The sequence below is a fragment of the Amblyraja radiata genome, chromosome 2 (genome assembly GCF_010909765.2).
Source record: "Amblyraja radiata isolate CabotCenter1 chromosome 2, sAmbRad1.1.pri, whole genome shotgun sequence".
NCBI classification, from domain to species: domain Eukaryota; kingdom Metazoa; phylum Chordata; class Chondrichthyes; order Rajiformes; family Rajidae; genus Amblyraja; species Amblyraja radiata.
In genome coordinates this window covers 108,561,919-108,579,416 of record NC_045957.1, presented here as the reverse complement: position 1 = coordinate 108,579,416, position 17,498 = coordinate 108,561,919, and the positions used below count along the sequence as shown (strand labels likewise).

At 39.8% G+C, this 17,498-nt stretch overlaps 1 protein-coding gene across 1 annotated transcript in view; it reads left to right on the top strand.

Moving 5' to 3' along the window:
- The window catches only part of cubn (cubilin), a 209,237-nt gene that overhangs the window by 150,903 nt on the left and 40,836 nt on the right, over positions 1–17,498 (top strand). Inside the window, exons 33-38 of the mRNA XM_033039905.1 lie at positions 1,001–1,182; positions 2,921–3,092; positions 8,827–9,033; positions 10,765–10,911; positions 14,111–14,232; positions 14,792–15,017. Of these exons, the coding sequence (XP_032895796.1) occupies positions 1,001–1,182; positions 2,921–3,092; positions 8,827–9,033; positions 10,765–10,911; positions 14,111–14,232; positions 14,792–15,017 (1,056 nt within the window). The remainder of the gene's footprint in view (positions 1–1,000; positions 1,183–2,920; positions 3,093–8,826; positions 9,034–10,764; positions 10,912–14,110; positions 14,233–14,791; positions 15,018–17,498) is intronic.

The following is a 17,498-nucleotide window of genomic DNA, read 5'->3' as shown; positions in this document are numbered from 1 at the left end:
GGACCGATCTTTTATGACGTGGACCTATCAAAGTAACATTTTAACAGCTAACAGACACACAATTACTATATTGTCTGGCCAAACAGGGAACAGAGGAGTTATTGATAGAACAGTACATCAAGCACCATTCAGATGATGTAATTTGGGAACAGTGTAGAACTCCAGTGGGTAATGGATTGATTTACTCTTATTCAAGGATGCTTTTCATTTTACTGAACCCTTCTGTGTAATATAATGGGCCAGCTCATACCGTAGTAAATCTGGTCAGCATGATGAAAGAATGTTTAAATGTGCCTCTCAATACTGGAGAATTTCTGAAAGTACTTTCATAGATTGGGGATTTTTCTCAGTGAAAGCACTGTCTGATTGTGTGGGTGTGGGTGATGACAGTCCAACCTCTTGCGGTTTTAATATTCAGCAAAATAGAGTCTAGGCAGTTCCCCTATTATTCAGCAACAATTTAAAACTACAAAGCAGTTCACTCCAGTGGCTTGGCATTCAGCAAACAATACTTGTGCATTCTCCACTACCTTTTTACTATGTTTACATTGTATACATCTACAAACGCATTCCAGCACCATTCAAAGGTGTTTTCAGCAGAAAATTCCAAACCAATGAACTCCAATATACCTGAGGGGAATATAAACTAGTACATCTCAAGCCACACAGCACACTAAACTGGGACAAATCTTCCTCTCCTCAATCAATACCAGGTTAGAATCGTAAGGGAGCATCCATTGTTGAAGCAGGAAGAAATTTATGGATTTGTGAACCAGTTTCAATTCTTATGACTCTATTGTTAGCCAGCCTTTAGCTTAGGTTAACCCAGGGATTAAATAGCCCAAACCTTAATCATACATTTTCTTTTAGTTATGTTTTAATTCAACTCTTGATTAGTAAGGGCGTCAAGTGTTACGGAGAGAAGGCAGGAGGATGCGTAGAGTTTTGCTGCCTTGTGGTTGCAATTAAATTAAATTGAATGGCCTCAATATTGTTACAGAATGTGGAGGTGAATTGACTGCAGTGTCAGGAACTATCATCTCTCCAAACTACCCACACTTTTACCCTCACGGTCATGAATGTCAATGGAGAATTACTGTGCAAGGTGGACGCAGAATAACGCTAATCTTCAATGACCTTCGATTGGAAATGCATGACCAATGCAACTACGATTATGTTAGTGTAAGTCAACATTGATTTTCTTAACCATCTGATAGTAACTTAGTAGTTAAAATGATTAAAGATACAAAAGTAACTCAGCGGATCAGGCAGCATCTCTGGGGGAAAAGGAATAGGTGACGTTTTGGTTCAAGACCCTTTTTCATAGTGAGAGTCAGGGGAGTTGCCAGACTGGCAGAATTACTCCAGCCTTTTGTGTCTGTCTTTGGTTTAAACAGCATCTGCATTTTCCCTCTACACAGTTAATATGATTGGTTTTGTTTTCCTTGGCTTCCCTGGCTGTTGACAGGAATAGTTCAGTCAAGTTGGCTGGATCTGTTCAGGCTAAAAAGCTGTGAGATTTCTCGTCCATGGGCATTCAGTCTGCCCAAGAGTTCATTACAGAATGGCCTGTACCCTGGCAACAATTGAACAGGTTTGAAGGGCTGAATTGATTTTTTTTTAATTACATCGGTTGAAGAATACATCAGTCTGAAGACCCAAAACGTCACCTATTCCTTCACTCCATAGATGCTGCCTCACCCGCTGAGTTTCTCCAGCATTTTTATCTACCTTCGGTTGAAGAGCTATTCTTTAGCAAAAGTGAGGTTCCCTCAAATCTTAACTATCTTTCTAGATGAAAGTAGAAGATAAGTACTTTATTGTCAGCAGCATTCTTTAGGCAGCCTTGGGATCTCCTCGGGTTATTGCAGGGATGAAAAGGGGCGGGGGAAGGTGTTGACAGTGCCACCCATAATGCATGATTTCCTTGTGTCTCTGAAATTCAGCACTCAATTCCAGAAGAGTAAATAGGGCAGGCTACATGTACTGTCCTCCCTGTCTCATTTTTGTAATGTCATTAATATTTTACCTATTACAAGAATAAACCGAGCCCCAACAATATCTTCCCGGGGAAAAAAAAACATCCAGCAAATATGCCTCCATTAAATTGAATTGTGGTATTTGATCACAGGTAATTTTCATTATCGTGCTTAATGGGCCTATGTTTGCAGAATCATTTGTGAGTCATTTTTGTATCGTTGCCACACGGAATGCACTGAAGGGTTCTGCAACTGGACATTTTTTTAATTCACTGGTCATCCATTTTGTGGCTCGTCCAGCACGATCCATTCTCAACATATGCAGCAAACCTCCTTGTTGATGACAGGTGAACACCTTCTAATAATATATAAATAACACCCCATTCCAATTTTAGGACCCAGAAAATTTCGGATATCATAACACTCCCAATAACACAGATAACAAAGAACCGATAGTTGAGTCAAGTAACAACCCCATAAGCATTTAATAGCCAAGTTAATTTCATCAGATGCCACACTATCTAATGTGTATCAACAGGCTTCCCAATTGTAGAAGTAAACAAGAAAGGATTATTCGGTTAATTCTTCTTGGTGTCCAACGGAGATGGCAGCTAGTTGTATTTAAACCTCATTGATACCAACCACTCTCAAAGGCTAAACTAACAACAATTTTTTTTAAAAGCTAAGTTAACCCAAATCAGGGTATGCATCCAAATCTCTCTTATTATCAGTGGTACAGGTATCTATCATGCACACACTGGTTGTTTTGAAAAATGATTTATTAGGCATGTTTCAAGGTACCTGACTCTCATTAGTGATAACTGCAGTACTCAAAATATTGACATTAAAGCGTGAAATATTGTTAAAGTTCTTTGTTTTATCACAAGCAACAAGAACTGTCCTGGTTACTATTCATTGGTTGATGATGTATCTGTCATTAGATTTACAATGGACTTCACCCTAGTTCTCCAAGATTGCAGAAGTATTGTGGCATCATTGCGAATGGCACACAAGTCAGATCATCTGGAAATACCATGCGAGTTGTTTTTGTAACTGACACGTCAACTTCATATGGAGGCTTCAATGCAACCTACACTTCAGAGGAGGACGCAGGTCAGTAATGTGATACTTGGACACCAAGCATCTTTCGTTGTGCTATTCTTGCTTTAGCTGGGAAATGTTACAACTACTTTTAACTTTTACCTCTCTTTATTACTTCACTTTAATGAGACTTTAATTGTATGATGTCAGTACTTGTAGAGCAATAAATTACAGAAGAAAGAGGTAGGGAACTGGTGGGAGTGTTGAAAGGCATTGGACAGGGTGATGGTTGCGGAAGAAAGGCTACAGTGTATGACTTCTAAATGGGGTGAGAATCCAGAAATCGGAGGTGCACAGAGACTTGGGAGGGCTGGTGCAGGACTCCCAAAAAGTTAATCTACAAGTCGAATCGGTAGTAAAGAAAGCAAACTCAATGCTAGCATTTATTTCAAGAGAGCTGGTATACAAAAACAGGGATGTTATGTAATGTTGAAGCGCTATAAGGCACTGGTAAGGCCACATTTGGAATATTGTGAGCAATTTTGGGCACCATATCTGAGGAAGGATGTGTTGTCTCTGGAAAGGTTCTAGAGGAGGTTTACAAGAATAATCCCAGGAATGAGTAGGTTAACCTATGATGAAGGTTTGTCGGCACTGGGCCTGTACTCGCTGGAGTTTAGAAGAATGAGGGGGGACCTCATTGAAACATACAGAATAGTGAAAGGCTTGGATAGAGTGAATGTGGAGAGGATGTTTCCATTAGCGGGAGAGTCTAGAACTAGAGGACAAAGCCTCGGAATTCAAGGCGTTCTTTTAGGAAGGAGATGAGGAGAAATTTCTTTCGTTACAGGGTGGTGAATCTGTGGAATTCTTTGCCACAGAAGGCTGTAGAGGCCAAGTTAGTGGATATCTTTAAGGCCGCGATAGATTCTTGATTAGCACAGGTGTCTGAGGTTATGGGGAGAAGGCAGGAGATTACGGTTAGGAGGGAGAGATAGATCAGCCACGATTGAATGGCCTAAGTCTACTCCTGTTCCTTATGAACTCATGACTTACAGAATAAGTCTTATCATTTGTTTTGCACTGCTATATTTTATAGTTTCAGTGACAACAGTTCTGATTGTTAAAGTGCTTCTAATTCTTGAACTTGGATAATAACTTGTTTGTAAATTCACTATTCCCTTTTTACTGCTGTAAAAGATTTAATCAAATCCATCACTATATTTTTGTGGTATCGTATGAAACACATAATGGCATCTTTGAGCCAACCGTTAGCTAGCTAGAGTCAATTTGATCTGTTTAATAGTAATACCTCTTTTTTGTATCAATTGAATATATGGTGACATCTCAAAATAATAATATTTCCATCCTTATTTCCTGCCCTACCACAAAATTCTTCTAAGCTAAATTTAAAATCACTCACTTTACCTACCAAAGCACATCAGGAATTGGATAAGAAGTAAAATACTATTTGTTTTGACACTAGCTCAGACTTTGATAGCCATCCAAATGATGTTCTGCATTCAAGTAATTTACAGTCATCATCATGCCAAGGAAAACACTTTTCTTGGAAGATATCTCCAAAGCCATTAATGATTTTGTTCAAAGCTATATTACTAAAAGTCTGATCTTGACCGCTTTTGGCCCACTGTGCAGCGATTTCCGAGAGAACGCCGCCACTTACGGCCGTCATTTTTGGCCACCTCACTCAGAGCCCCCCTCCCCCTTACGGGACCAGAGGATTTTTCCCATCGATTAAAAATCAGAGAGATATTAATGTTTTTTAATAATTTGCCATTCGCCATTCTCTCTGCTGCCCCTGCTGGAGGGAGGGGGAGGGACTATAAAACCAGGAAGTGGTGTGCCTCACTCAGTCTCTGCAAGATGGAGGAAGCCAGAGGTTCACGTCTCTCTGAGTTCTGAATAACACTGAACACATGTCTACTCAACTGTGAGTGCCCTTAATGGAGTTTGAAAATGAAAATATGGTTGGGTTGAAGTAAAAATGCACTGCTAATGGCTCTTTGGGTTGTTGAAGGTAAAAATGCACTGCTCATGGCTCTTTGGGTTGTTGAAGGTAAAAATGCACTGCTAATGGCTCTTTGGGTTGTTGAAGTTAAAAAAAATGCATTGCTAATTGCTCTTTGGGTTGTTGAAGGTAAAAATGCACTGCTAATGGCTCTTTGGGTTGTTGAAGTAAAACATGCACTGCTAATCGCTCTTTGGGTTGTTAAAGTAAAACATGCACTGCTAATGGCTCTTTGGGTTGTTGAAGGTAAAAATGCACTGCTAAAGGCTCTTTGGGTTGTTGAAGGTAAAAATGCACTGCTAATGGCTCTTTGGGTTGTTGAAGGTAAAAATGCACTGCTAATGGTTCTTTGGGTTGTTGAAGGTAAAAATGCACTGCTAATGGCTCTTTCGGTTGTTGAAGTTGAAAATGCACTGCTAATGGCTCTTTGGCTAAACTTGACAACTTCCAGTTTGCACTATATTGATTTTAGGTAAAATGCTACCACTTATGGCTGTGATTTTTGCCCATCTTACTCAGTCCCCCACTGCTGATCAGGTGCAGAGGATTCTTCCCATCAATGAAAAATAAAAGTGTTATTAGTGTTTAAAAAATGTTGAGAATCTCTCTCCTGTCAATCACGCCATGAAGGCCACACCTTTTCCGGTGGAAGGCGGAGGGATAATAAAACCCGGAAGTGTGGGTGTGGCTCAGTTTCTGTATGATGGGGGAGGGAGAGGTCCCAACTCTGTCTGAGCTGTGAATCAACTGAACACACTGAATGTCTACTGAACTGTGAGTGTGGTGTTTTGTGTGGTTTTATGGTAGTTTCACCTTGCTTGAAATGGTATGAAACTGCATTTGAATGTGGTGGCCTTGCACCCTCCTTGAATGGTATGAAACTGCACTTGAATTTGGTTGTCTTGCACCCTGCTCGAAGAGGTAAGAAACTGCACTTGAATTTATTGGCCTTGCACCCTGCTTGAAATGGTAGGAAAATGGATTTGAATTTGGTGGCCTTGCACTCTGCTTGAAATGGAATTTCAAGGAATAGCCGTGAGTCAACTGCCAGCCCACCAGCCTTGAGTGAGCTGCCAGCACATCATGCTTGAGGGACTGAGCTGCCACCCCAAGAATCCATTTGGCCCACAATGTCCATACCAGCCCTCTGGAGACCAGCAGTCCCTGCAGCCAACAACACCCGTACCAGCTCTCCAGAAAGCCCCCCCCCCCCCCCACTGGCCACCAATATTGGAATTGGTGGAGAGGTGCAATATTGCGTCGGGGGACCAGCCCTCCCGTGTGAACATGGGACCCAATGGGTCCCACTTAGTCTAGTAATCAATATATTTGTGGCCCACAAGTGTAATAACTGGATGTTTTTGATTAATGTGAATTTTTAAATGTGGAAGTTCTGCTTAAAATAGACATGCAAATCGCTTCATTTTCTAGACACAGTGTTTCTGTGCTCATGACTATTGTTCAGATGTAAAAATAAGGATCATGGAGAGTGGCAAGAGTACAAACCGGCATGCAACGTTAATAGCAGTAATTTAGCATTAGCTCTTCAGCTGAGCTTTCAATTCTAAATGTATTTTCCTTTTATTCTGTTTATTTTCAAAATATTATCCAATTCCTTTTTCATTGTTTCCTGACTCTGTAATGAATATAAATTTATGTATAATAACACTATATCCAAAATGTCAGCATAGTTGATGTGTTTAAGTCTGAGGTGAGATTTGAATTCATGCTCGTCTGACAGAATTGCAAGCAGTATTCTCAGTTAGGCTGAAAATTAATACGTCACAGTGGTGTTTCCTGGATCACGCAACTCATAAAACCACCTAAAAAATTCTACCAGTCAACCATTTTTGTTCTATATCAATGCTCCAACTACATGTTCTGTTCTGTTGTGCTGAAGCTAAGCAAGAATTTCATTGTCCTATCAGGGACACATGACAATAAACTCTCTTGAATCTTGAATCTCTTGAACATGGGTAGCACGGTGGCACAGTGGTCGAGTTGCTGCCTTACAACGCCTGAGACCCGGGTTCGATCCTGACTATGGGAGCTTGCCTGTATGAGTTTGTACGTTCTCCCTGTGACCTGCGTGGGTTTTTCTCTGAGATCTTCGGTTTCCTCCCACACACCAAAGACGTACAGGCTTGTACAGGGCCCTCCATTATGTTTGCCACTGTACTCCACAATTTGAGATTTGTAATAGAAAAAAAATCACATGTAGTTAAAGTGCACATAGTCAGATTTTAATAAAGACCATTTTTAAACATTTTGGTTTCACCATGTAGAAATTACAGCAGTGTTTACATATAGTCTCCCCATTTCAGGACACTATCATGTTTGAGACACAGCAATGTCATGTAAATGAAAGTAGTCGTGTTTAGTATTTTGTTGCATATCCTTTGCATGCAATGACTGCTTGAAGTCTGCGATTCATGGATATTACCAGTTGCTGGGTGTCTTCTCTGGTGATGCTCTTCCAAGCTTGTAATGCAGCCATCTTTAGCTTATGATTTGGGGGCTAGTCCCCTTCAGTTTTCTCTTCCGCAAATAAAATGCATGCTCAATTGGGTTCAGATCGGGTAATTGATTTGGCCACTCAAGAATTGACCATTATTTAGCTTTGAAAAACTCCTTTGTTGCTTTAGCAGTATGTTTGGGATCATTGTCTTGCTGTAGAATGAACTGCCGGCCAATGAGTTTTGAGGCATTTGTTTGAACTTGAGCAGATAGGATGTGTCTATACACTTCAGAATTCATTATGCTACTCCCATCAGCAGTTGTATCATCAATGAAGATAAGTGAGCCAGTACCTTCAGCAGCCATACATGCCCGGGCCATAACACCCCCACCACCGTGTTTCACAGATGAGGTGATATGCTTTGGATCTTTGGCAGTTCCTGAAGAATGTTTCTGATCTGTCAGACAGGTTTTTGGGTGGTTTTCTTTATTATAGAGAGAATTCTTCTGTCATCAGCTGTGGAGGTCTGCCTTGGCCTGCCAGTCCCTTTGTGATCAGTAAGCTCACCAGTGCTCTCTATCTTCTTAATGATGTTCCAAACAGTTGATTTTGGTAAGCCAATGATTTGGCTGATGTCCCCAACAGTTTTATTCTTGTTTCTCAGTCTCATAATGGCTTCTTAGACTTTTATTGGCACAACGTTGGTCCTTATGTTGACAAAAAAGCAATAAAAGTTTCAAAAGGTGATGGAAAGACTGGAGGAAAGGCAAGGTGCTGAGAGCTCTCTAATACCTGCATTAAGGAGGCAATTAAACACACCCGAGCAATTACAAACACTGTGAAGCCATGTGTCCCAAACATCATGGTGCCGTGAAATGGGGGGACTATGTATAAACACAGCTGTAATTTCTACATGGTGAAACCAAAATGTATAAAAATTGCCTTTATTAAAATCTGACAATGTGCACTTTAACTACATGTGATTTTTTTCTATTACAAATCTCAAATTGTGGAGTACAGAAGCAAATAAATAAATGATGAGTCTTTGTCCCAAACATTATGGAGGACACTGTATATATAAACCATATATTGGTTTGGTATGAATGTAAATTGTCCCTAGCGCATGCAAGATGGTGTTAGTGTGCGGGGATCGTTGGTCGGCATGGACCTGGTGGACCGAAGGGCCTGTTTCCGCGCTGTATTTCTAAACTAAACTAAAAAAACTAAACGGCACAATCTTTGCAACATGTATGCCTTTATTTTTGCAGTAACTTTCTTGCTCATTCAAGTGTTAACTTTGTTTTGTTTTATAATTTCAGTTTGTGGTGGTACACTAATGGGCCCAGATTCTGGGGACTTTAGTTCTCCCAGTTATGATGGCACATCCAACTACATAAATAATCTTAACTGTGAATGGGTCATCCAGAACTCCCACATTGCAAATTCTTCAATTTATATTCAGTTTACCAGTTTTCACCTTGGACAAGATCCAGTTTGCCAACAGGACTACATTGAACTCCGAGTTGGTGAGTGAGTCTTGTCTATTGATTAATTAATGCATTCACTGATTATATACAATATTATGCTATTTAAAAATCTGATACCTTATTTGCTACACTACCCTGCCTTCTCACAATGAAAAACTATGGTCAGATACTGGAAAACGTGGACCTCTTCCCATACAAAGGCAAATATTGTAGCGAGTCCAAACTTTGTGATCAAAGGGTTACTTTATTCGGTGAGATAAGTTTGACATACATGTGCGTTTGGAACTCTCTCACATATTGAGTCATTGCTGCTGCTGAGTGAGATTGTTGACGAGCTCAGCTACCTGTTGACTGGTGATCTCAAGGTAAGATCTGCTGATGTAGCCTTAACCCATGACGTCACGTGACAGTCCTCTGAACCACTAATGAGGGTTCGACAGTAAGTGGTCTGACCATCAGGTGACGCCACAATATCACCATCTTCAATGTATCAGTACACCTTTGGTCAATTGTGAAAAAGGGTATTTGAAGATCAATATCTCAGACTTGTCATAATGTTTGTGCTCTGTCAGGCAGTAGTAATCCCAGCCCTCCAACATGCTCTAAGATTTGGACTATCTACAGAGGATTATGCTGAAAAAATACCACCAACTACATCTCCACAAAATCTTCAAAATTCACTGTAAGAATAAGGAATCCAGCATCAGGCCAACATCATTAGCCCAAGTTCTCTGAGTTAGCCATATCATTCATATGTCTAACACTAGACTACCAATACAAACACCTCTGTTTGAAGCTTTGTGCCGGGTTGAGCTTTTAATTGCCTCCTATGATTACATTAAGGCAATTTGGAGCATATGAACTACTTCAGTTTCTTTATATTGGTACATAAATTATAACGGATGCCTTGTAAAAATGATTTGAAGTTTATGCATGAGGTTATTCTAAAAGCTATTACATTGTTGTAAATTTCAATATCCCTGTGCATAACTTACAATACACTAAAAATTAATATGAGAAGAGTTTGAAGAAGAGGCTCGACCCGAACGTCTTCCGTTCCTTCTCTCCAGAGATGCTGCCTGTCCCGCTGAGTTACTCCAGCATTTTGTGTCTATCTTAATATGGAAACAGATATGCACACTTCAATATCACCTTCCTTTTATGTGATAGAAATATTCTACTCATAATGATCTGTGCAGCGCTTCCCAGGGTATAAACAGATTCTGTTGCTACAAAACTGTTTTCCGTTTTTATGCCGATTTTGTCCCCAAGTTTATAAAATACACAAAAAGCACTCCGTGGTAATGATACCTCCACAGAATTGCAATGAATAATGTTGATGAGTGCCAATTAACATTTATTTATTGTTTTTCCCTAGCTTGTTACAATGGTACAGAACCAGAGTGTCCCATGCTCAATGGTTAGCTTTGATGGGCTAGAGGTATCAATGGCTGTTTAATAAAATATCATTGTACAAGTATGAATAGAAATGATTACTTGTCAATTTCTAGAGAAACACTCTGAAGTGAAATTCCGTGGTGAGACTGGCAGTGTTTTTAAGAGACGATGGTGTCTGATTAAAGCATGGAAGTTACATGTAAAAACAGTTATTTTGAAGGCTTTTTCTGGTTTGAATGTAATGTATATGGGAACTTGTTTATGTATATGGATTTGCCTGTATGTCATACATCCATAACCAGGAAGGGCAAATTGAAGATTGTGCAATATGAACAGAAGCTTACTTTGTTTTTTTCTTCCTTAACCCCTCAGGAGATTCTAATGGTGATTTAGTTGCCAAGCTATGTGGACAGACTGCTCCTTCACCACTGCTTATCCCTTTCACACAAATATGGGTTCAATTCATATCTGATTCATCAGTGCAAGATCTTGGTTTTGTTGCCAAATATAGCTTTACAGGTCAGTATGTTTATTCATTCAAGGGATATGGGATTCACAGGCTGAGCCAGCATTTAATTGCCCATCCCTATTTGTCCTTGAGAAGGTGGTGGTGAGCTGCCTTATTGAACCACTGCAGCCCTCAAGATGTGGGTATTCCACATGATGGTAAGGAGGGAGTTCCAGGACTTTTACCCAGCAACAGTGATGGATGAATCAGCGATATATTTCAAGATGGCACGTGGCTTGGACATATATAAGCCAGGATGGTATGTGGCTTGAAAAGCTACTTCTGGCTGGTGTTCCCTAGCTTATGTTCCTTATCCTTCCAGCTGGTTGAAGTCATGGGTTTGGATGGTGTTGTCTAAGGAGTCCTAATGAGTTGCTGCATTGAATCTGGTAGATGGTGCAAACTGTTGCTGCTGTATGATGGGGGAGTGTGTAAATGGATGTGGAGGGAGTGCCTAAAGGGGCTGTCCTACTGCGGCGACCTAATTTGCGAGTTTAGAAGAGATTGCCATCGACTCAAACACAGCATGGTCGACATGTCATCCAAGGAGGTCAATGGAACTCTCCATCATGCTTCAGGGAAGTTCCCGCATACTCACGGCCTCAGTTTGGTCAAGGAAAATTTTTCCGCATGCTGAAAAATTTTCCACGAGTGAAAATTGGTTGGCATGGATCTTTTGAACTCATAATGCAGTGGAGTGGGGTCGCTAAGCAGTCGAGGGCAGCCGTAGGCAATCTCCTTTGCTGACCGGGCATTTTAATTGGCTCATTGGAGTTTCAGAACCAAGGAAAACCGACCGGTAATGTTAAATGCCCGCTAAACTTTATTATAAGTTGTCTGGCTTCTTAAAAGTGTCTCCACTCCTTCTCCCCCCCTTCTCTCCCCTTCTCTCCCCTTCTCTCTCCCCCCCCCTGTGGATGATCAGCCATGATCACAGTGAATGGCAGTGCTGGCTCGAAGAGCCGAATGGCCTACTCCTGCACCCATTGCCTATTGTCCTACTTTCTCCCCATATCCTTTGATTCCATTAGCCCTAAGTCTATATCCAACTCTGTCTTGAATACATCCAGCGAATAGGCCTCCACTGCCTTCTGTAGCAGAGAATTCCATAAATTCACAACTCTCTGGGTGAAAAAGTTTTTCCGCATCTCAGTCCTAAATACCCCTTATTCTTAAACTGTGATCCCTGGTTCTGGTCTCCCCCACCAAGGGGAACATTTTTACTGCATCTAGCCTGCCCAATCCTTAAGAATTTTATATGTTTCTATAAAACATCCTTCGAAATCAGCCCTCTCATCCTAAATTCCAGTGAATATAAGCCCAGTCAATCCATTCTTTCATCATATGTCAGTCTCGCAATTAACCCGGTGAACCTACGCTGTACTCCCTCAATAGCAAGAATGTCCTTCCTGAAATTTGGAGACCAAAACTGTACACAATACTCCAGGTGCAGTCTCACCAGGGTCGTGTACAACTGCAGTAGAACATCTTTGCTCCTATCCTCAAATCCTCTCACTAGGAAGTCTGAAGAAGGGTCTCAACCCAAAACGTTACCCATTCTTTCCATCCAGGAATGTTGCCTGTCAGGCTGAATCAAGATAATCCCTGATTGAATATTCTTCCCTGGAGTGTATAACCTCAATATATAAATAACATTGAGACATAAGAAACAGCAGATGCTGGTTTACATAATAAAACTTGCTGAAGTAACTTAACGGTTATGCAGCATCTGTGGAGGACATAGATAGGCAATGTTTCTGGACTGAACCCTTCTTGAGACTGGCTGTTATAAATTACCTCATTCTTCAAATTTGAGGAAGGACATTCTTGCTATTGAGGGAGTGCAGCATAGGTTCGCAAGGTTAATTCCCATGGTGGCTGGACTGTCATATGTTGAAAGAATGGAGCGACTGGGCTTGTATACACTGGAATTTAGAAGGATGAGAGGGATTCTTATTGAAATATATTAGATTATTAAGGGATTGGACACGCTAGAGGCAGGAAACATGTTCCCGATGTTGGGGGAGTGCAGAACCAGGAGCCACAGTTTAAGAATAATGGGTAGGCCATTTAGAACGGAGATGAGGAAAAACCTTTTCACCCAGAGAGTTGTGAATCTGTGGAATTCTCTGCCTCAGAAGGCAGTGGAGGCCGATTCTCTGGATGCTTTCAAGAGGGAGTTAGATAGAGCTCTTAAAGATAGCGGAGTCAAGGGATATGGGGAGAAGGCAGGAACGGGGTACTGATTGTGGATGATCAGCCATGATCGCATTGATTGGTGGTGCTGGCTCGAAGGGCCGAATGGCCTACTCCTGCACCTATTGTTTATTGTCTTTTTAATGCATGATATTAACTGGTCACACAAAGTGTGTTGATTTCAACACTTATGATGGCTTCTTAGTATTAAATCACAACTGGAGGGACGTGCATAGTTTAGACATTTTCAAATTACTTCTGTTACTAAAGTACAGTTTTGGTAAGTGAACTGGTTTTTCAAAGATTGTTTGAATTGATTGTATGGAAAGACTAAATAAGTCCAAGGTTGACATTTCCTGTGAGAATTTAATAGATAACCGGAGCCAAGCAACAACATTTCCCTGGGAAAATAAATGAGTTAATTTGTTGGTTTCCAATTGTGTTAACTCTGCTTAATTTGGTAATAACACATTGACACAATTGTAGGCTGCTTTCTTCTAGGTTTTTGCTGTACCAACTTTGAGACGATCATTCACGGTTAAAAAAAACTAGAGAAAGATTTATTGTGCTCTGAGGTAGAGCTGACTTTTATCCTCAAAACATTTCTTATGTTTCAAGTGTTCTCTGTGGATGTACTTCTCTTTGTTTGGAGTGAGTCATATTATTTCTGTCACTGTGGCACTTGTAACCCAATTACTTCTTTTGACATGAGTTATAACACATTTACTGAATTAGAGACATTTTTGGTCAGTAGGAGACTATTTGGCCTTTGTGCTTGTCTAGTGCAACATTGTCATCAGAACTTTCTTCTCTAATCCCATTTTACTGCTAATTCCCTATATCCTGTAATATTTTCTCATTAATCTAATCTTTATGACTCATTCAAAAATTGTCATTAATTAAATAATTGACAAATTAAGTAGCCTCGCATTTTAAAATAAATCCTAATAATGCAAGACACTTTCATTTAGGTAGTTCCTCTTTAACATATTTAATTATATTACTTTAATTTAGAATGTGGTGGCATTCAGACCGGGGAGAGTGGATTCATTTCAAGCCCCAACTTCCCATCACCGTACAATCCTTTGACCCACTGTGCATGGATACTGGAGGCCCCAGAAGGACACACGATAACTGTAAGTCTGTTTCAGGAATGAACCATAAAGGAATTTTCTGCAGAAGTTAACCAGGAAGTGTTAATGGTTTGTACAGCACGATTCGGCAAAAAGTATTATTTCATCTTATTTGCACATGCAGTTCTCCACAGATAGCTGGCCAACGTATGACTGTATCATGCCTTCAATGTATTTCAGTTATTTTGGAATACTGCACTTTGACAGTAATCTTGGTTATCCCTACTCTGAAATGCACTGTAACCTCAATAAATGGCATCATTTTTGCCTTATCTGGGGATGGGTTGATCCTCTCCTAACCTGTCACAATTAAAAAACATTGCATGATAGATACACCTCTTCGGGTGCTCACATAATGGATATATATGTAAGCTACTGCTTAGATGTCTCCTTCCCTTAACCTATGGGGTAGAAATAGTAGTATAGATGGGGACACTACTAGTAACGTGCTACACAAAAATAATTCCATTATGTTCTGTTCTGATTATCTGTAAAGCAATGTCATGGAAGATTCATTTGTACTCTAAAACGTTTTGTATTAACTATGTTTTTCCACTCACAGCTGAGCTTCATTCACTTCAACTTAGAGCATCATTTAACGTGTGAAGGCAGCTCGGTTACAATCTTGAATGGTGGTTCCTTCAACTCCCCGATCATCGGCCAATACTGTGGCCCTGCTCCAGCTGAGGAAATTAAGTCTGGCTCAAACAAGTTGTTCATCTTCTTTAATTCTGACCACAGTGTGCCACAGGGTGGTTTCTATGCCACCTGGAAATCAGATTCGCTAGGTGAGAGAAACAAATTTGATAAGAGTAGTTATAACTTTGGAACTCTACTACAAAGTGTTTATTGGCTCTATCCAATTCTAGGGTTTATATAACCTTCAATAGAACAATTATTGGCCAGTGACAAAATCCTGAATATGTACTGCAGTAGTCAGAAGCAGGCACTTGAATCGTTCACTATTTAACTTTTTTTTTAACTTTACTAGCCTCATGAGAGAATGCTCTTTGTTGAAATTAAGATAGATAGCAAAAGATTTTTACAAGTTCTTAAGTGGATTTTGAGAGTAAAATGTAGATGGGATAACCCAATGAACAGGGAACAATCAATTTTCAGTGCATTGGCACTGAGGGCTATTAATATCTGGCACAGTTTTAATGTACTAAAAGCAAGTTTGTGATGTCTGGACAAGTTCCAGCTCAACTTAATCACCAGCAAAATGAGATCATAATTCAAAAGCCTTTCAGACATAACCTCACTTTTTGAGGAGCTGCTCACTGGAAGATTATTTATCAAAGGGGGTCATCAATGTGCAGCGTAACATTATTCTCTCATAATTAACATCTGTGCTATTATACATTGGAAGAAAATCTCAAAACACTTTTAAGGCACATCATGACATGTAGCAAAACATAGCCTTGGAAATATTCTACTGCTGCAAGGTTACATTACAAGTGCTTGACTTCCTCAATTAACTTCTTCATTTGAAATACTGTTTGATATTAACTAAACTAAACAGTGCAAATCTATACTGATTTAAACATACAGCCAATGGAACTTGCCTATGCCACTGTTATAGTCTCTAAAAGTTCCCCATCTTGTTATAAATATTAAATGCTGTTTTAAAAGTGAGCGTTTCAATAAATTTGCACCAAAAATCATTTTGCTTACTTGGCCCAATTCTTTGACTTCACCTTTTAATCTGTGCAAGTCAATAAATTCTTATGACAAATCCAACCCTTACCCTGCACAATTAAATGTTTATTGGGTAATGACAATTGTCAATAAGCCAAGGAAAGCTTCCTGTTATTTTCCATTCTAGCAGATGTTTTAAAGAGATAAAATACACTGGGAAAAAAAAGTGATAAAAATATAGTCAACAACAAAATATGCAGCATATCTTGTCAGTAATAATCTTGTTATTGGTAGACTGTTAACAACGGTTTAGTCCTAATTGTCGTAATCTCTAAATGAATAGCTCAAACGGCAGGTGTATCTTCTGTTATTGCACTCTACAGCTATAAGTTTATGTTTGCTATAGATTGATTGAGTATGAATGGAAACTGAATTTGTGTTTTTGGAATATGAATTGTAATCCCACCAATCCCACCACAGATCAACCATTATATCAATTCATCCACCTTTCTTATCTTTTGGTCTCTTTTATCTTGGTTTACAGAGCAAGCAAGAATAATGTTGTCCACCTACAATAGGATACTATCTTTACTATTAATTTGAATTTCTTATTGGCTAAAAATCAGGATGTTTTTGTGAACCAAAATTAAAGTTGCTTATTAAAAATAAAGTGCAATACTGAATAAATAATTTCAATGTAGTAAAGTTTCTGCTAAAAAGGTGTTGTGCACCTACTAGCTTCTGACTGAGAATTTGAAATATGGAATCTCGTAACTCTATTAAAATGAATGTTGAAGTTATCCCTGTGCTGGATCGAACCCAGCACAGAATGTTTGTATGGATTCCCCACCATAAATGGTGCATATCTTTCCCAATTGCTCAACGGAGTTTAATTCAGGTAAATGGAAGGGGTTGCATTTTGATAGGAAAAACCAGAGCAAGACTCACACTGTAGGGCCCTGAGAGGTGTTGTAAAACAGAGAATGTGGGGTGCAGGTACATAGCTCCACAAAGATGGTTACATGGGTAGACACGGTGAAGATTACATTTGGCATGTATGCATCCATTGATAAGAATATTACGAACAGGAGTTGAGACCTGTACAAGATGTTGGCAACATCATATTTCCAGTAATCTGTACAGTTCTGGTCACCTTGTTGCAGGAAGGATGTTACTAAAGTGGCAAAGATCCAAATAAGCTTAATGTGGATGTTGACAAAAATGCTGGAGACACTCAGCGGGTGAGGCAGCATCTATGGAGCGAAGGAAATAGGCTTAATGAGGATGATACCAGGTCTGGAGGGTTTGACATAAGGAATGGCTTGATAGTTTGGGTCTTCTTTACCTGGACAAAGTGGGCTGAGTGGTGACCTTAAGGAGGTATATAAAATTATGGGGGGTATAGACAAGGTGAACTGCCATAATCTTTCCCCCAGAGTAGGGGAGTCAGAAATGAGTTAGCATAAGCTTAAGGTAAGAGGGAAAAGACTTAAAAGGGATCTGAGGAGCAACATATTTACCCAGAGGTTGGCATGTACATGGAACAAGCTGATAGAGGAAGTGGTAGAAATGTGTACAATAGTGATATTTAAAATACACTTACTCAGGTACATGGACAGGAATGGTTTGGA